Source organism: Zosterops lateralis (assembly GCF_965231275.1).
Source record: "Zosterops lateralis genome assembly, chromosome: 16".
Taxonomy (NCBI): Eukaryota; Metazoa; Chordata; class Aves; order Passeriformes; family Zosteropidae; genus Zosterops; species Zosterops lateralis.
Genome location: NC_139776.1, coordinates 7669064 through 7688131, shown reverse-complemented (window position 1 = coordinate 7688131; position 19068 = coordinate 7669064). Strand labels below are relative to the sequence as shown.

Here is a 19068-nt window from a genome sequence, read left to right as displayed (position 1 = left end):
CACAAAGCCATGGCACACACGTGTTTGCACACACAGGTGTGTGTGGGACATACCCAGATACGGGCACAGGAGGATTCACCTGCATACACAAACCTGTGGAGCCCAAACACAGCCCAAAGTACACACACAACAGAGGCACACACGGATGATGCACATACGGGTACACACACACACGTGTACACACACACAAACACACATACACACTGCCTTGTACACCAACACGTGTGCCCAAGTGCCAGTGCAGCTTTCCCTGCCCTTTATGAGGTTGGGCTGGGGGGGACAGGCCCTGCTGCACATCCCAAGGCATTCAGGGAGCTGAAGGCCTCCCCCTCTTCTTCCTCCTCTGGGGAGGGCAGCAATCCTGGAGAGTATGCATGAAACTCCAACCCTGCCAGCCTGGCTGGGGGGAGCTGGATTCCCCTGTCCCTCCCTCTGTCCCTCCTCCCTGTGTTCCCCCGCCCGGCGCGGTGGCGGTTCCCAGGGTGGGCACGGCTCTGGGGTCGCCCCCTCCATTCAGGGCTCGGCGGAGGGCCCGGTGCTGCCCGGTTCCCACCGCGGCTCTCAAAGCTGCTAATTAGCCCCCATCTGGCGGCAGTGGCCGGGCCGCGGCGGGAGGCCGGGGACATTGTGCACAGGAATGTCTTTCAGGGCCGCCGGCCGGCCGCCGCCACCGCCAGCTGCGCCGCCAACAATGCCAGGACGAGCCGGACCCGCGCCCCGGCCACCGGCCACCCCGAGCGGCGCAGGGACGTGGATGGACGTCGTGGCCGTGCTGGGTGTCGTGGCACACAGGGCACAGCCGCCTGGCACAGCCGCTCCGGCACAGCCGCTCCAGTTGCCCGCACCCATGGGATGCCCCCGAGAGCAGGACACCCTCACCCCATCCCTCTGCATACTGGGGTGCTGGGGATGGGGTGCGGGGTCAGAGCTGCCAGTGCGGCACCGGGACGTGCCTTGGCCACAGCTGGCCGCGGGGTCCCGGCCTGGCACGGCGCGGCGGTGTTGTCCGGCAGAACACAGAGCTTCATTTCCATCTCAATTCTGGGAACGGGGCGCGCGGCGCGGTAACAGCAGCCTCGGCCATATGGTGCTGGCGGGGCTCAGCCCGGCCGGGGGGGCGGCCGGGGGGCGGCTGCTTTGCGCTGAGCAGGGGTTGCCCGGCAGCCGAGCACATCAAAGCCCCCGGCCGCCCCCAGCCCGCCGGGACCACACAGGGCACGGCCGCGCCAGGCCGCCCAGGGGCCGCAGGGCTGTGCTGCTGCCATGGTGGGGACGGGGTACGGCCGGCACCCCAGAACCGCAGCAGCCAGCCCCGCACTCCGGCAGGCAGGGCTGGAAGGCAGCTGGGACACTGCAGGTCAGGCTGGACCCCCACCAGTGACCAGGACCCCCAAACCTGGGATGCTCCTGCCCTGGCTGGGCTTGGGCTCCATCCAGATCCCCTCTAAGGGTGCCATCCGCAGGTCACCCCTGAGGCTACTCAGAGCCTCCACCCCCCCATGTCCGCATGACAGTGCTGAGCCAGGGTTGCAGATGTGCCGGGGCCGCCGGCACAGCTGGAGCGAGGCCGAGGCCTGAGAAAGCCCCTGCGCATTCCCCTCCCGCCTTCTCCCTTCCCGTTCCCAGCTTCCATCCGCTGCAGCCCAGACCAGCTGGAGCCAGGCAGCCCTTCCTGGGATTTATTCCAGCTTCCTGCCCCTCCTCGCCGGCCGGCTGGGGCTGGGGCTGCCTTGGGCTGCTTCCTCTCCCTGCTCGCAGCCGCCGGCCGGGCGCCACTGCCAGTACCCATCATCACACGGGACCCCAGCCCTCACCCCCAGCACCCAACACTCCATGGGACCCCAGTGCTCATCACCAACACCCACCATCACAGCAAAGCATCCCACACCCTCCGTGGTAGAGCATGAGGTGCAACTGCAGCACCCATCACCCATCATCACCCAGCTGCACCCCTGCCGCAGTGGGGAGGCTCCACAGGGTCCTAGAGACAAGCAGCCCCGGTGTGTCCCCCCTCACCCCAGGCACCAGCACTCCCCAAACATGAAACCACTCTCCCCTTGCCTGGCATTTGGACCCTGTGCACCCCCAGCTCAGCCCATCCCACCACACTACAATTCCTGATGGGAGCTTGGCACAAGGGGTGTGTGCCCAGGAGCTCCCCTACCCAACGGGCATCTACACCACTGTTGTGAGGTGCCATGGGTGAGTGGGGGGGTGAGGATCATCCCAAACCCATCTGCTGGCAGCAGAACAAGCAGGTTTGGCCCCTGCCCTAGCTGGGTGCAGTTAAGTGGATGGAGTTTCCTGCCGGAGTCGGCACATCCATGTTTCCGCAGCCCCCACCAGGCCGGAGGGACCCTGCCGAGAGGGGAAAGTGGCCCAGCAGCGGCCCAGACACAGTGGAGCCGTGTGGCCTCGGCCCTGCCGGGACCGGAGGTGCCACGGGCCCAGGTGCAGCAGGCGAGTGCTGGGAGTGCTGAAGGGCTGGCTCCACTGGCGGCTCCTTGCAGGGCCCAACACACTTCCTTCCTCCTGGCCGGCCACGGCTTATCGGCCAGGCAGGGTGAGGGGTGACCCCGCTCTCCCCTTCCCAGGCCTTCCGCTCCCTGCAGCCCTGGGAAAGCTCCCGGCCACATCCACAGCAGGCAGGAGCTGCTGGGAGCTCTGTAGGGCAGCAGCGAGGCAGGAGGGTGATGCTGGCACAGGGGGGTACCCTGTGCACCTCCCAGCCTGCTCCTGCACTCTTGGGGCCTCTGGAGGCTGCATGGGGATGCAGCTCCTACCACCTGAAGCCAGGGAGGATGCAGAGCTTCCCAGGATGCAGTGCCAGCCCCACACCAAGGGACACACCAGGCTGGGGAGTGGGGTCCTGACTCAGAGTAGGGTCCTGCACCCCACGGCAGAGCCAAAGTCCTTTTCCACGGAACACTGGAGGCTGGTGAAATCACATCTGGAGTCTAGACTCAGTGACTCGGTGGGCTGGGCCTGGCGGCCGCACTGTACCCAGACCCTGCTGCACACTGTTTGCTTAGCTGGAGGTATTTAATTGGAATTAAAGTGGCCCCTCTTGTTTTTGCGGACAGGGCTGTTGGAAAAGGAGCTGTAAGTCATAGAAAACATCTGTAGGAGCCTGCGAAGGGTCATTAGATGGCAGAACGCGAGGCGCCACTTTTAGTGCTCGCAGCCGGCGCAGGGAATAATGGTTCAATACGGCTTTTGTGGAGGAGCTGCCAAGCCAGCAAACACTTTCTATTTATTCTGGCAGTGGGCATGGCCAAAGGGATGCAGGATCCTCCACAGGGCCCCCAGGAGGGGTAGGGAGGACACTGCCAGTGCTGCAGGACACAGGGCAGCTGGTCCCAGTGGAAGCTGAAGTGAATGCTGGAGCTGCCCCTGCCTGAAGCCCTTTCAGCCCCCATGCCTACACCACCATCCTCTGCCCATCCCAGCCCCAAGGGGTGCAGGATGGTGCCTGGCTCCCTGCAAGGAAAAGGGACAATCCATGCTGTCCTCACTCTGCTCCAGGGCTGGGTCTGGGGCCATCCACCCCTATCCCTCCCATTCCTGCTTCCCCAGGCCATGGGGTGTTAGCCTCAGCTCGCTGAGCACCCCAGCAGCTGAGGCAAAGCATGTCCCCACCCTGTGGAGTTCCTGCATCCCAATCCCTGCTGAGCCACGCTTCTTTGGGGCCAGATCCTGGTTCAAACCCACACAGGGCTCAGTGACTCCAGCCCTAAATGTGGGTATTGCAGAGCAGGGGCCAGGCTGGGGGAAGGCCCAGTGCCAGAGAAGTGGGAGGGGGAAGGGGATGGTCATTGGTCACTTGGAAACAGCCAGACAATGGCCACCAGCTCCGCTGGGAAAAGGCGGGTGAGCTGGATGCCCATCCCGGTGCCGGCTGGGCGGCTGAGCAGGGGCAGGGCCACACCAGCACTCCTTCCTTCAATATGGTTTAATATGAGAGAAAGCAAATGCACAATACAAAATTTAAAAACCGGCATACATCGATACCCCACCTGGGTGGCTGCTCCGACACACACAACACGATGCTCTTGCACAATTGTTTCGTCGTCTGTCACTTGCAGAGGGTCTTAAAGGGCCCCAGCCCAGCTGAGCTGGGCACAGCCCACGGGCAAGGTCACTTCTCCTTCTTGGAGGCTTCTGTTGGCTCTTCTTTGGAAGCCCCTGGCGCCTCCTTGGGGGTTGAGCTCTCCTCGTAGCTGGGGACAAGAGGGACATGAGTAGGGCCAGCTCATCCCTGGGGACAGAGCCCTGTGCCAACATGGGGACAGCCCAACCTCTGGCCTTGGGTTCTGCCCTGCTGTTGTTGAGGACAAGGTGGGCTCCAGCCATCAGCCCCCAGCACAGGAAGCCCCATGGGGCAGAGCCCAGACAGGGAGATGAGGGATACATCCCCCCCCGGACATCTCCAAGGATAGGGTGGACCCAGCCAGGGGCCAGCTCTGTGCCCAGGGATCTATCTTTGTTCCCTTGTTCACTATTGGATATCCAGGATAACGTATGCTTTCCTTGGCTGAGCACTAGTGCCAGTGGGGCCAGTTAACAGGGGAACTGCAGCAAGACCAACAGCAGTGTTCCCTCCCAGGGTCTCACTCCTCTGGCTGCAAACTCCCTCCAGCAGTGGCCCCAGGGCTCTGTCTCAGGAAATGGGAATGCTGCTCCAAGCAGAAAGGACAAGGTCTGGGATATCAAATCTTGCCCTCCCCAGTCTCCTCTCTCAGAATGGGGGAGAAGCCAGCCCACAGCAGCACAGCAACAGCTCCAGCCTCTGCCCACAGAGTGAGGAGAGCTGGGAATAGGGAGAGCTTGGGCCAGGGAGAGCCAGGACCTGCCCCTACCTGGCCAGAGCGACAGACAAGGGGCCCCAGTGGCAGTGGCTACATGGCACTAGGGCTCTGCTGCCGGCGTCGGCGGGGACAGGACAGTTTCTGCTGCATGGAATCAGCCAGGCTGGCCGGCGAGCCAGACACCGTGGGGAAGTGGGTAAGTCTTGGTGTGTGAGGCAAGATTTCAGCAGAGGATTCATAGCTGCAGGAGAGAGAGGAAGCAGGAGGGAAAGACAAGGACAGAAAAGAGGAGGGGGAAGAGAGAAAAAGCAGAAGAGTTTTGGAGTGAGAGCATCGAGAACGCACCACCCTGTGCAGAAAGCCTGGCATCCCCGTTCACCTGCTCGCACCCGCTGGCCTCTCCTTGCCTGCAGACTCCAGGACAGGGCTGCAGCATGGAAAAGTAAGCACTGAAACTCGGGGATGAGGCAGCTCCCACTGGCATGAGCAGAGCCAGGCAGGCAGAACCTAGGGAGAGCAAGCCTGGGCAGTGGAGAGGTGGCAGGAGCAGCCCAAGGGCTGGGCAGGTGACAGAAAGATGCAGCAGACCCTGTCCTGCCGCTTGAGGACAGCGTGCCCACAGCAGATGTGGGGAGCAGGATGGGTTCCCACTGCTGAGGGAGGCAGAGTGGAGCTTCCTGCCTAGGCTAGAGAGGTTTGGCAAGGCTGAGAGCCATGGAGGTGATCCCAGGGTCACTCACCCCTGCCCCACCAGCACTCCTTCCCTGGGCCTGCAGCACAGATCTGCTCACTCCCACCCTGCCTGCAGACCCTCACTGCTGTAAGACACCATGTGCAGGCAGAGACCACAGGAACTGCCAGCTCCAGGGAGGATCAGGGTGCACCAAAGCAGCACAGCAGAGCTACACCTGGTGGGATTCCTGCGGTGGGAGCCACTGCCCTCCAGGCATCAGTCCCTCTGAATCCCACTTCCTCTGCCTGCAATGAGCCACTTCAAGGGAGGTCTGGCCCCCAGGGGCCATCGAGTTTGCAACCCTCCAGCATCCTGCCCTTGCCCTGGCAACACTTGGCTGCTGGAGCAGCTTGTGCTACTGCTCTGAGAGGGCACTAGCCCCTGGCTGCCAGGCTCCCTGCACTCCTTGCTGCCCAGCAGGCCCGGCCTCACAGCTCATCTCTCCCCAGTTTCCTGGCAGGAGGTGCTGCTGCTGTCAGCTGGTGAGTCACAGCACTGGGGAAAGCGGCTGCAGGATCCCAGGTGCACAGGAAGGACGATCCCAGGACACTCAGTGCCTGCAGCAGCGATTGTCAGAAGCAAACATCAAAGGAGGGGCAGGTGCGGCAGGGCTGGGGACGGCCCAGCTGAGAGCCGCTGGGAACATGCATACCTGCATCTCCCAGGGGAGGGGAGGGAGGAGGGAGGACAGCTGGCTTCCCGTTGCGCCCAGTTTCTCTCTGAGAAGGCTGGGAGCTCAGGAACACTCCCTGGGCTGGGACACTGGGGAGGCTGGAGGGTACACAGCCCTGCTTTAGGATGTTCCCTTCCCTCCTCTGCATCAATCATCGTTACTGTGCTGAGACACCACCAAGTCTCAAGCATGACAGAGAAACAGCTCTCAGGCAGGAGGCCAGAGCTGCTCACCAACAGCCTGGGCAGGCTCTGAGAACAGCTGAGCACAACAGCCCAGTCCCCCTTCCTCTGTACCCACAGTCTCTGGGGCAGGGTGACTGCTGCAAACCAGGAGATTTTCTGCCCAAGTGGGGAGGTTGGGATGTGCTCGAACCAGCCCTCGCTGCTCTCACAGCCAGCTCTTTTTCCCTACCCACAGGCCCTGGGACACAATGACCAAGTATCTCCACACCAGGTGTGCAGTCCCACCCTCCCCTGCCTGCCAGCGCATGGGAAGAGCCTGTCACTGGGGCGTAAAGCAATACCAGGTGCTGCCTGCTGGTACCACAGCACAGCTCCCACCCAGCTCCTGGGAGGCGGCTGGAGCCAGGCCCGGCATGTACAAACACAGACCTGCTCCCTCCACCCACGCACGTGCCGGCGCACACCCAGAGCATGCCCAGATGAACCCGTCCCTCCAGCTGTGCCCAGGCGTGGGAACATCTGCACGCTTCATGTGCTCCAGTGCCGCCGGCAAAACAGCTCCATCAGCCAGCTGAGGCTCACCTGAACATTTCGGTTACTTCTCCCTTTGCCAAGGCCACGAGAAGCGGGAATCCGATGCAGGCAGGGACCAGGTACAGCAGCGCAGGCTGCGGGGAAGGAAAACAACTGTTAAACCAAACCACAAATCACCCCGAGGGTAGAGTGAAAGGTGAGCTGATGGCCTTGTCCCCTCTCCACCCATGGTATCTGGCACACAGCTACTCAGGGAGTAAACACCCCAAAAAACCAGCTTCAAGAGCCAAGTTAGAACTGCAGCAGCATGAAGCTAGATTGGATATTACGAGGAAATTCTTTCCTGTGAGGATGGTGAGATCGTGTCACAAGCTGCCCAGAGAAGCTGTGGATGTTCAATCCCTGGAAGTGCTCAAGGCCAGGATGGGACAGGGCGTGGAGCAGACTCGTCCAGTGGTTGGTTTCCCTGCCCATGGCAGGGGAGTTGAAACAAAACTGTCTCCAAGGTCCCTTCCCAAACCATTCTGTGATTCTGTGAAAATCCTCGCTGTGAGGTCCCAGTGGGCCATGAACAACACTGAGAGCCCCAGTGCAGACCAGAGTGTATGGGCTCCCAGAGCCCCCTGCTGCACAGCCAGTGGGTGCTCAAGACAGCTTGGCTGCAAAGAGCCAAAAAACACAGGGCCTCCAGCTGAGGGGCTATTGTTGGAAACAGGAGCCTTGCCCCAAGCCAGCCTCTGCTCCAGCTGGACACAGGAGCTTTGGGCAGGGAAAGGTACAGGCAGGTACTGGAAAACCAAAGCCAAGAGAAGGAATAAATCTACTTTTTCCTGGCAGGATGCAGGAACTTCGTGGCCAAGCTGGCCTGACCCACTTGGATGTACATCCACAGGAGGCAGCAGGGTGGAGCTCACCTGGGCATGCTTGAAGATGTGCATGATGAATATGGTGAGGCCCAGCCCAAAGATGTAGGCCACAAAGCTGGTGTAGAAATACGTGTGCGTGTTCTTCTTCAGGCTGTAGGGAAAGGGAAGAGCTCAATGACCTCTGGTCTATAATGCCAGTGGCCAAAATGGAATTGGCCTGGTACTCTTAGCCATCTCCCACCACGGTGGAGTGTGGGGAGCAGTGCTCTGCCTGTGCAGTCCGTGTTGTAGGATCAGCATGAGACTGAAGGCAGTAACACCCAAGTGAGGGGATGGAGAAGGGAAGAAGGCAAGTGATCCTGCTGCTGGATGGCAATTGAAAAGGGAGGAATTGGGTTGGAACCCAGGGAGAAGGTCCCACTGTCTTGGTGGAGATTGGCCTGTCCCTGGCCCTCAGCAGTTGCTATTTTATCACAGGGCAGGCTGCAGGAACTGGGATTCCCAGCAGGTGCAGGCAGGATGTGGGTGGTAACACCTGGAAGAGCTGGCACAGACCAGAGGGTCTGTGCAAGAGCAGTGGGAGTGTGGCCACACCACCACAGTCACAGAGCACCCTGTTCCCTGGAGCCTTTCAGTGTGGGGCAACTGCTGCAGCCCAGCTGTAGGTGCAGCTCCCCTGTGTGGGAAGGAGCTGCTTCCTCCAATGTCAGTGGCAACCTGGAGGCAGCCAGCACTGCCAGGCACCGATTTGCATCCACGCGAGCACTTCCCAGGTGCCAGCACCCCCGGCTCTTTCCCACGCTGTCACTGCTTCCTCTCACTGCCCTCTACTCCTTGGTTCCAGGGAGCTGGTGAGCTCTGTGGGACTACTGTGTGCAGCTGCCCTGATCCCCAGCCCATGCTGCCTGCCATACCTATGCCTGAACTCAAACCACTCGCCCCCAGTGTTCAGGACACACCCACAGGACCAGCCCCCTCTTCCAAGAGCTTTTCCTTACACCCCCTGGGGTGTCCCCACACCCAGCTCCAGAAGAGAGCACACGACTGTGCTCCTGGCTCCCCCTTCCCTTTTTTCCTCTACAAAAGCAGCTCAAATATGCTGCAAGATCCAACCTGCCAGAGACCCTTCCCTGCCGCCTGCTCACCTGATATCAAACCTCAGCAGCAAGGCAATGAAGATCCCTGCAGGGAGAAGGAAACAATTAGGGGCTGGAAGTGGCAGAGGAGGGAGAGCGAGGGACCAGAGGAGCAGGGAAGGGACAGTGAGGGGCCGGAGGAGCAGGGAAGGGACAGTGAGGGGCCGGAGGGGCAGGGAAGGGATGGCAAGGGGCCGGAGGGGCAGGGAAGGGACGGCAAGGGGCTGCAGGGGCAGGGAAGGGACGGCGAGGGGCTGCAGGGGCAGGCTGAAGGAGGCAGGGCAGGACCCGCGGCGCTCTGGTGCCGTGCCCGGGCTGACAGCGCCCTCTCGTGGCACGCGGCACCGGGACAGCACCCGGACCCGCGGGGACACTCCCAACCCACCGGGAGACCCGCGCAGGGCTGTGCCGGGCCGAGGGCAGAGCCAGGCACCTGCCCAGCTCCTCATAAGCTCCTCAAGGGAGACCCCAGTCCCATCATCCCCCTTCTGTCCTCACCCGGAATGACAATGTCTCCCAGTCCCAGCATGGCGAAGTTGTCGGCGTCCAGCCCCTTCTCCAGCAGGTCCTGAGGGAAAACCACTGCGAGGAGCAGAGGGAGGCACAGTGAGGGGGGGGTGTCCCTGCTGAACAGACCCCAGCCCCACTGGGCCTGGCAAACAGGGACCAGAGCAGGGCAAGGGACCTGTCCCTGCCCTCAGCCCCCTCCTTCCCTGCAGCTTTCCTTGTTCTTTCTGGGACAATTCCACGACAAACAACCAAGGGGTCCCCAGGACCCAAACTCCTGCATGCTCCACAGAAGCACCAGCTCACCCCTCCTGCTGTTTTGGGGCTCTGTGGTTTTTTTTCGGTTTGTTTTTTTTTTTTTTTTTTTTTTTTTGGTTTTTTTCATGATGTTTATTTGGTATGGACTGTTTTCACAAGCAGGTGAAATTGCACACTCCAAAGGCACAGTGACCCAGACAGACCAGGGCTCTGCAAACCATCCCTTTCCAGAGACTTGCCTTGGCTTAAGGCTGGCCAATGACAGGGAGGAGGGGTCACTAGCAGGAAATGTTCCTGCACACATCCCAGCCTGAGCCATCTCCAGAGGTGCAGGGCGCATGGGGCAGGGCTTGCAGCAAAGCAGACCCCAGCATGCAGGGAAGATCTACTCACGTTTTATTGGGGCCTCGAATGATTTGGCAACAGTCACCATCACGTTGGTGCCAAAGACCTAGAACAGAGGAGGCCAAGGTGACCACAGCTGCACAGGAACACACACCCACACTCAGCTACAGCCTCATCCCAGGGCCAGGAGTGGCCTCGATGGCAGAAAATAGCCAAAAACCTGCCAAAATGTGGGTGCAGGAGCCCTGAAAGCAAGCCCACTGTCTGAGGGAGGAGGCATACAGTGGCACTGGGGGAGGTGGCTGCTTCATGGCTGTCCTGCTCCCAGAGCAGCATGGGGACAGCACTCACATGGCAGAGCTGCTGCCCACCACCAGCCCTGCCCCTCAGTTCAGCTTTATACAGCCAGCTCCATGTAAAGTCCAATTGGAGGGCAGGAGCTTCCAGCAGAACTTCCCAGCCTGGGAACTTCCAGCAGGGACAGGGGCAGATCAGTGTCAGACCAGCTGCAGTTTGCTCTGAGGTCATTTACTTGCACAGCCCTATCAGCTGTAAATACTGGCAGAATTTGGGGCTGGACTGTAAACACTGAGGGCAGTCACCCTGATCTCTGCACCTTTCCATCGCCAAGCTTCCAGTCCAGCAGGCACAAAAAAACAGGTGGTGGTTAGCACTGGGTGAGCAAGATCCTGAAGCCTTGGATTGAAGGGAAATCTTTAAGCATCAGATTAACTCCCATAAGGTGCAGCAAGTTCTGAGCATTGCCACAGAGTGACTGGACTCAACACCAGGATAAGGGAAAACCACCACACGCACCCCCCTGCAAGACCATGTGGGGGCAATAGCATCAACCCATTGAGATCTCCTTCCTCCTTGAAACTCTCCTGGGATCTCACTGTGAATGAATCCATGCCAAGATCCAAGTTCCTGCAGAAGGGAACAGTACAAGGGCCTCCACTGCAAGGCAGTCCTTCTGTAAATCTCCAGCAACACTCTGATCCATGGGGAGGCTGAGATGGGAGACAGCCAGCAAGTGGAGAGCAGAGGAGTGCACTCACTGTCCCCAAAGCACTGGGAAGACACTCACACACCAAGCAGGGCCTGGGGCACCAGGTGTGCTAAGGCAGAAGGCTGAGTCCTCTCCAGCTGAGAGCTGTGGAGGAAGTGGCCCAGAGGCTAAAAAACCACAGAGCCCAGACTGTTAACGAGCCTGGGAAACAGAGGCACCACCGGCCAAGTACAAAACAACTCACAGTAGCCAGGCATAAATATGGAGGGATTACAGAGGCAGCTGCAGAGCTGCTGGACAGACCTCAATGTATACAAGGCTCTCAGACATTTGGAAACATGGTGATTCAGAAGGTGGAGGCAGCAGGAAGAACTGGGGAATATGGACATTAGAAGCACAAACACTCTCCCATGCCTGGAGCAGAGCACACAACTGCATTCCTGCCTTCCTCACCCCCCTTTCCTCTACAAAAGCTGCTCAAATACACTGCAAGAAATAAGGAGAACCTCAAAATGAGGAAGTCAGGGTGTAGCACTGGCTGAGGAAAAGGGACTGGAGGCATTCCAGGGTCTCTTCCTCTGTACAAGAGAACAGAAGGACACTAACGAAACCAGCAGATGACAGAACCAAGGCACAGCTCACACAAGCAGGCTCAGTGTGCCCCAGAGCAGCTTCCTGCCCACCCAACAGCTGTCAGGCCTTGGGAAGACCATAGTGGGGAATACAGGACCGGATATGACACACACTAAGTACCCCACAATAGCCCTGATGAGGTCCCTGCCAGTCCTGGGCTCTCTGAGTGAGACAACAAAAGAAGACGCACTTGATGAGTCACATTCTGCCACTGTGGATTCTGTCATCAACCCTGCCACACCCCTCTGGGCTGAGAAAGTGAAAATTCTGACTTCAAGTGTGTGTCCAGCCAGCGTGGTGCCTCCAGAAAGGCAGAATGCCAGGCACATGCTCCCACCAATGGCTTGCAGAATGCTCCCACTTACCCAGAACACATCGTAGATGAAGAGGCCCCCAAGCAAGATGCAGCCAGTGCTGACATTGTTCAGGTGCAGCAGCTCCACCCCGTTGAGGGAGAATGCCAGCCCGAAGAGATTGTTGGCAATCCAGTGCTGAGGAGGACAGGAAAACGAGATCTGGGTCCCACTGTACATGGAACCCCCACCCTGCACGGAAATGAGTCTGTGTCCAATTCAGCCCAGCCCCCAGCTGTGTCTCTCTTACCTTTCTCAGCAGGTACCAGACCCCAACAACACTGCTCAAGGCCAGGCACACGAGATCCTTGGTGTCAAACTCGTAATTCACTATTTCTGCAAGAAAACAAAGAAGTCAGACTTGGAGCAGGCCAGTCAGCTTCCTTTCCTGTGCAGGGCTGAGATGAGTGATTCCACAGCTGGGGAGCCCAGAGCTCAGTGCTCACATCCCAAACAAGGGGACTGAACCCGTGGTACACACGTGCAAACTGCCTGGGAATGAGCAGTGGGCCCTGGAAAGCTCAGACCTTCTCCTTCAGCCAGACTCTGCACATGGACAGCATCCATGGTCCTGCTGTCAGTAAGGAAATTGGATTCAGGCACTGCCTAAGGCAGGGAGAGACAAATCTTCTCCCTCTTCCTGTGCCAGTTAACTCCTGCTGGTATCACCAGAAATACTCCCTTACCAGTAAAGCTACTACAGGGCAGGATACTTATCAAAGCATCTTCTGCCAGTGCAAAGATCTGGCCCAGATAAAGCAGCACAAACCAGTCAGATCTGTGCTTTCTAAGGGGCTTAAATAAAGGCTGTGCATTTAAGAACAGCCATAGCTCCATCCCCACAGCACTCTGGGAGGGGTTTCTGAGGTCTCCCTGCCAGCCAGAGGCAGCACAGAGGCAGAGTGCCAGCCCAGCTCTGCAGGGACACATGTGGCTCACACTGGCTATGGAAGCTCAGCAGGGAGCAAGAGGCGAGTCTTTGAGGAGGTTGTTTCAAGGGGCTGAGAGTCATAAGATCAAAAAAGAAAAAAAAAAAAAAAAAGAAGAACAGTAAAGGCAGAAAACATTCAGGCTCCCCTGCAAGACCGGCGAGCCAACATACCCTCCTTGCTCTCCCCGGAGCCCTGGGTGAAGAGGAGCTGGTACTGTTTGTTGGGGAAATTTGCAGGGAAGAATCTGTTCATCATGGGGCTGAAACGAGAGGTGTAGAGAAGGGCAGTTCGACAGAAACCCCATGAGATGTGCTGCCCAGCACCTCTGCATTCGAGGAGGCCCCACACCCCCTCCCAAGATGGGGAAACGCCATCTGCTCCATCAGGGACTGCCAAGAGCCACAGCAGCTCATCCTGCACAGAGATCTGATCTGGCTATACGTGACAGTCCCCCAAATACTCCAGGGCAAGAAAATAGAGCATCACCCACAAGAAAGGAGGATCCACCCCAGCAAATGCCCTATGCCCCCTAGCAACCCTCTGGGTACCCAGCACTGACTGGCTCTGCTGCAGAGCCAGGAGCAGAGCAAAGCCCTTGCCCAGCACCACTCTAGGGAAAGCATCTGGTCCTCAACGCCCCAGAGCTCACCAAACAGGAAACCAGTTCCAGTTTTTCAGTTACTGAAACAGCCTGAGCTTTCAACACCTTGTGCCATGCCACGAGAGGCCATGAGCTCCAGCTGCCTGTGTCACCCATCCCATTAAGGGTGCTGAAGAGCTCTCCCCTCTGCAGGGCAGCAAGGACTGTGCCAAGAGGGGTTTAAGTTGGGTATCAGGAAAAGGCTCTTCACCCACAGGGTGGCTGGGCACTGTTACAGACTCCCCAGGGAGGTGGTCCTGGCCCCAAGCCTGCGAGATTCCAAGAACTGCTTGGAAAACACTCTCAAGAACACAGTGGGATTTTTGGAGCTGTCCTGTGGAGGGTCAAAAGTTGGACTCGATCCTTCTGGGTCCATTCCAACTCAGGATATTCTGATTCTGTGATTCTGAGCCAGAGAAGCTCCTTAGGATGAGCTAGCCTTGTTCCATGATGACCCACTGACACCTCCACAAGCTCCCCCAGTGATGCTGTACACGGTGGTGGCTTCTCAATACCCCCAGGGCTTTGGTTCCCACCAACAAGGGACAACACCCTAAGAGGCTGGGCAAATACCCTGAAGACTTGGCTCTGCTGCAGGGCAGTGGTGCTCTAAAATCCTCCCAATAACATGAACTGAAGCCTTGGGTAGCCCTGCCCCAGTCACACCATCCTTATGCTGTACCTGATAGTGTGGGACAGGGCCAGGATTCCCAGCACAAAGAAATACATGGAAAGCAGAAGATTGATGTACTCTTGAGAGAATATCTGCAAGACAAAACCACAGAAGGGTTAGTTACCACAGCATCCTCCCCATCCTCATGCTCCTGTTGGCAGCTGCTGTGTCAGTGCTCCAGGGAGATGAGAGAAGAATAGCTAGAATAACCCAAATTCCTGCATGCTGAGGGAGAATATGTTGGAAATAGCCATGTGCTCAAAGAACAAGCACAATGGGCCCGTGAGCTGTTGCACATCTGCGAGTAGCTCAGGTCAAAAAATAACTCCAGTGCTGCAGAAAGGAGGCCAGAGCTTCACCTGCAGAGCAGGGAGAGAGAGGCACCACTCCCAGGGGCTGCCCAGCCCCAGGGGAGCAGCAGCATCCCCTGCCCTAATTAAATGCGGTGTTTTTAAAACTCCTGCCCTACAAGTCACATGCTCCCTTATTGAATCACACCCCTACAAACCAGTGTGGAAAGATCCTGGGGCCCTCTGTGCCCTCCTGGAAGGGAGATGCTGGAATAGGAGAGCACAAGGCACACAGCCATTGGCAGAGAAGGGACTGAACTGTACCATTCCCAACTCTGCCCCCCAACCCTCACCTCCTGGCCAGCCAGGAGCACCCTGGCACCTTGCAGGTATCCCAAAATAGCACAGCTGGAAGCTGCCATGGCCACAGGACCACTCTGTGCTGAAGCTCCCCCAGACCCCTCTGGGAGCTCAGTTATATGCCAGACCTGTATGGGCAGCCCAAGGTGCTTGAGGCCAAGACATCTCCTCCACATTACCAAAAGCACTGCTGAGAGCTCCCACCAATTACTCAGGTCATCTGACTCAGCCTGTGGGCTCTGAACGTCTAAAAGACTTCACCTGATCACACAGGGGGGCTCCCCCAGAGCTGCAGCCGACATGGCTCTAGGAGCACAGCATGGAGCACAACACAGAGACAGCAGCATCTGCCCCTCAGAGTCCCAGCACCCTCTGGCTCCAGCCCGTGCCCTGTCAGGTTGGCCCAAGGAGGCAGGAAGAGCTCAGGGCTATTTGCTCCTCGGCAGCTCTCCAGAAACAACCTGTGCACAAACAGGCTCTGATTACACCCAAGCTGTGACAATTCAGGCAAAAACTGACGTCCTCCTGCACGGTGACACCAAAGAGCTCGATCTGTGCAGCCTTACACACCTTCTGTCCCCACACTAAGGGCCAAAAACAGAATCACCCTGTTATGGGAGCTCCTGACAGGCAGCAGGACGTCCCGCCCCAGCTCCAGTGCCACTCACTTACTTTAAAGAAGAGGTAGAGGCCCAGGAGGGTGCAACTGGCAACAATGGGAAAGCGAGCAGCATCTCGGCTGGTAATGGTCTCTGGCATCTCTGAGGAGTTCTGGGGAGAGAAGGATAGAACAGGAATGGATCAGCCCTGCTCTGGCTTCACACCTGAACAGGGGGTGAACAGACACAACCTGCAGGGATCTACAGTGGTTTAAAGAGGGACAACACATGACAAAACACCCACTGCCTCCTGCTATATCTGGAGGTGAGGCTGTGTCAGAGGCAGAGCCTGAGCTGGAAAACACAAACCTTGCATTTGTCCTTCCCAGGACAGCCACAATATACTGGTTTTTTTTCCCCTTGGAGAAGGAAAAAATCCTGTGCTGGCGTTGTTCCTTTCTCCCCTGCCCAGAGGGGAGCTGGGCTCCCTCACAGCTCACGCCCAGCCAGCCCCATCTGTGCCACCATCTGTGATCACCCTGAGCACAGAGCATCTCTCCAGCCACCCTCTCATCCCTCACCTTGTTCTTGGGACACTTCTCGCACTCAAAAGCCCCAGATTTATAAACCCCTTCCAAGACATCTTTGCACCAGCTCAAGCAGCCCCTTCCAAGCCATTTCCCATGGGAGACCCTCAGCTCTCAGAGGAGCAGAGGGCTGCCTGTTCTCTGTCTATTCCCGCCCACTTCAGGCCCAGCTGGCTGCTGCTCTGAGATCTAATCTCACTCAGGCAAACACCTGCGGCCAGCACAGATCGAGGGCACCTCAAAAGCCCTTGTGCAGCTTATCCAGAGCACGACAGTTGTCATGCTGTGCCCGGCAGCGCAGAGGTGCCCAAATTCCTGCTGCTCCCTGCAGAGTGAGAGATGAGAACCCCCCACCCTGAACCATGGCTGGGCTTTGCTCACAGCCCTCCACTGCCTGGGCTGCCAGAAGCCCCCCAAGATCAACTGAAGCCCCTGATCTGAGGCTTAAGGGCACACAAGGAGATTTTAAAAATAGTAATAGATCAGACTGTGTAAAACAGTCCTTCCTCCTGAGCTACAGCAGCCCAACTGTTGGGATTTATGTCCCTGCTATGAAATGCAGAGAACAGCGGGAGGAGTACAGGACAGAACAGGGGTGCAGGCAGGAGAGCACCCCCGGCCCAGCCCCAGTGCCGCGGGGCACAGCCACACACGAGTCCCCCCGGCACAGCTCCTCCTGAGGAGGGACAAGGGACGGTTGTGTTTTGCAGCACTTGAATTTATCGGGGCGGTGACAACGCGGCTGGAGAAGCCCCAGGGGAAGCCAACTCTCTCCCCGGGGTCCTCTGCGCCTCCAGGCCCAGGGCCGGGGCCGGGGACATGCAGCTGCCGGCCCGCCGTGGAACGGGGCGCCCGGAGGGGACTCTTGGGGAGGGGCGAGGCCTATAGGCCCGGCTGCCCCGAGCCGCGGGGGTACCTTGCTCTTGGCGCAGCTGACGGAGCGCAGCGCCCCGAAGAAGATGGGCAGCAGCGCCATGAGGACGAGGCTGCCGTAGGCCAGCGCCATGCCCTCGGGGGTGGCGGGCGGGCGGGCGGGGGTCCCGGCCCCGGGCGCGGCCCCGGCGGCGCTGCCGTTGTGCGCCGCGGGCTCCTCCATGGCGGCTGCTCCCACCGCGGTCCGCACCGACACGTCCCCTTACCGACCGGAAGTGCGTCACGCGTAGCGGCGCTGAGGCCGGGCCCGCCCCGCCGGCCGCGCTGCCAGGAGAAGGGCAGGGCCCGCCGCCGCCACCCCGGGCCGGGGCCTGACAGAGCCCCTGCCCGAGCCCGCTGTGTGTGAGGGGCGGGGGAAAGCCCGAGGAGATCACTGCGGACAGGGGTCCCGGTGTCCCGCAGGCCCCCGAGCACGGGCGGGAAGGCGGCAGCTGCAGGTGCCATCGGCCCCAGCGGGTTGTGTCGGGGGCTCTGGGCTGTGCCGGGTTTTCCTGCCCTTCACCGTTTACCCAAGGACCTGCACCCCCGTTGTTGGAAGCCCCCTGACTGCTCCCAGCCCACTCGTGGTCACAGTAAACAGCCTTTCTGTGAAATCCCTTATAAATTGCAGTAAATTCTCCCCACGCACTGGACTGGGACCAGGGCTCTGCTGGAAAATTGGCCGAAATGTGTGTTTTCCTCGCAAATACTCCAAGCCACTGGCAGCTCCGCCATGCCACCAAGCCTTCTCCTCCTCCTCCTCGCCGAGATGAAAGTCTGCTGAGGAGCAAAAATTGGTGAAGATTTGAGCAGAGTGAAATGGTGCTGCCCCCAGTTTAGATCTGAGCCATGGGCAGGAGATGGGAGCACAGCAGGGATTATAACACAAGTCTTTACATTTTCTTAAGGTCTTTTTTAAACGTCTTTTAAATTTAATATTTTAAATAGAAGGAATCTATTTCAGGAGTGGGGTGATTCATAGTTCCGCATTTCAGGCGGAGGGCAGATGGGAAGGCCTCCTGGGAGCCCCTCTCTGCGGGGTTGGCCTCCTGCCCGGGATGCTGCCCTGTCCCTGCGACTGCTGTTCCCAGGGCGGAGAAGGATGGGCGGCAAAGGCACCGTGCCCACACACCCCCTGCATCCCCCCTGCCGCCTGCCACGGCCCAGCCTGGCACAGCACGGCTCCTGAGCCCCTCTAAACCCCAGCCTGGCTTGGGGGTCCTCACCAAGGGCAGCGTCGCTGTGCAGAGTGAGATGGAGGAGCCCGGGGCTGCTGTCCCAGGATGGCCACATGCCAGAGAGGGGCCAGCGGGGTCCCCTGGAGGTGGGAGCAGGGTGGTGGTGGTGGCACCAGGGAGCCCATGGGATGGGGGGAGACTGTACTAGAGCTTGTGGCCACCCAGGGGTGGATGGCATTGGGACCGACGGCCAGCCAGGGACACACAGCACTGGAGCCAGTGGCCACTCAGAGGCAGGTGGCCCTGGGATAGCCCCGAGAGCACTCGCTGGAGCAGCTGGTACCACCGAGACCTGGCACCACCTTCCCTGGGAGTGGGCCCAGATGGGACCACAGGCAGTCCCTGGTCCCCTGCCAGCACCTCCTCCTTCCACCCTCCCTCCTCCTTCTACCCTCCCTCCGTTTCCCAGCGCCTCACCGTGGCCCCCCTTGGCCTCTCCTCCCACTCCTCCCATCCTCCAGCACGGCCGCATTTTTCTGGGTTTGAGCTCATTCTTTCCACTCCCCTCTCTGCTGACTGCCAACTTTCCATCCCGTGGCCCCCCTCCCCCTTCTGCCACAGGGAAACACCAGCTGCAGCTGCGGGAGGGACCGTCAGCAGCAAGGAGCCCCTGTCCCTCGGGTGCAGCCCCCAACCCCGGCCTGGCTGGCGCTGTGTGAACCACAGTATCACCTCCAGCAGCACCAGGAATCGACGAGCTGGGAGCTCCAGGGCAGAACAAGAGGAGCAGAGCAGCACCAAGGATGGAACAGCAATGCCATGGGCACTATGCAGCACAAAAAAAAAAAAAAAAACAA

The 19068-nt window shown here is 59.2% G+C and overlaps 1 protein-coding gene across 2 annotated transcripts; it reads right to left on the bottom strand.

The window, feature by feature from the left end:
• Positions 1-3934: 3934 nt before the first annotated feature.
• Positions 3935-17232, bottom strand: HM13 (histocompatibility minor 13). 2 transcript variants are annotated; one of them, XM_083872968.1, is made up of 13 exons: positions 17038-17232; positions 15608-15706; positions 14295-14377; positions 13143-13231; positions 12291-12376; positions 12053-12178; positions 10094-10151; positions 9434-9517; positions 8945-8981; positions 7848-7950; positions 6982-7067; positions 4860-5049; positions 3935-4220 (listed from the first exon to the last, which is right to left on the bottom strand). In XM_083872968.1, the coding sequence occupies exons 1-12, from the start codon at positions 17215-17217 to the stop codon at positions 4899-4901; spliced, it is 1182 nt and encodes a 393-aa protein (XP_083729094.1). In that variant the 5' UTR covers positions 17218-17232; the 3' UTR covers positions 3935-4220; positions 4860-4898. The 2 variants fall into 2 exon arrangements, with proteins under 2 accessions (XP_083729094.1, XP_083729095.1); XM_083872969.1 differs by lacking the exon at positions 4860-5049.
• Between the last annotated feature and the right edge of the window lie 1836 nt (positions 17233-19068).

Coding starts and splice junctions, on each gene's coding strand:
- HM13 (XM_083872968.1), bottom strand. CDS start 17,217: ATGGAGGAGCCCGCGGCGCACAACGGCAGCGCCGCCGGGGCCGCGCCC. Junction 14,378..15,607: donor GCCTCTACCTCTTCTTTAAA/GTAAGTGAGTGG, acceptor TTTGTCTTGCAG/ATATTCTCTCAAGAGTACAT. Junction 13,232..14,294: donor GCCCTGTCCCACACTATCAG/GTACAGCATAAG, acceptor CTCTCGTTTCAG/CCCCATGATGAACAGATTCT.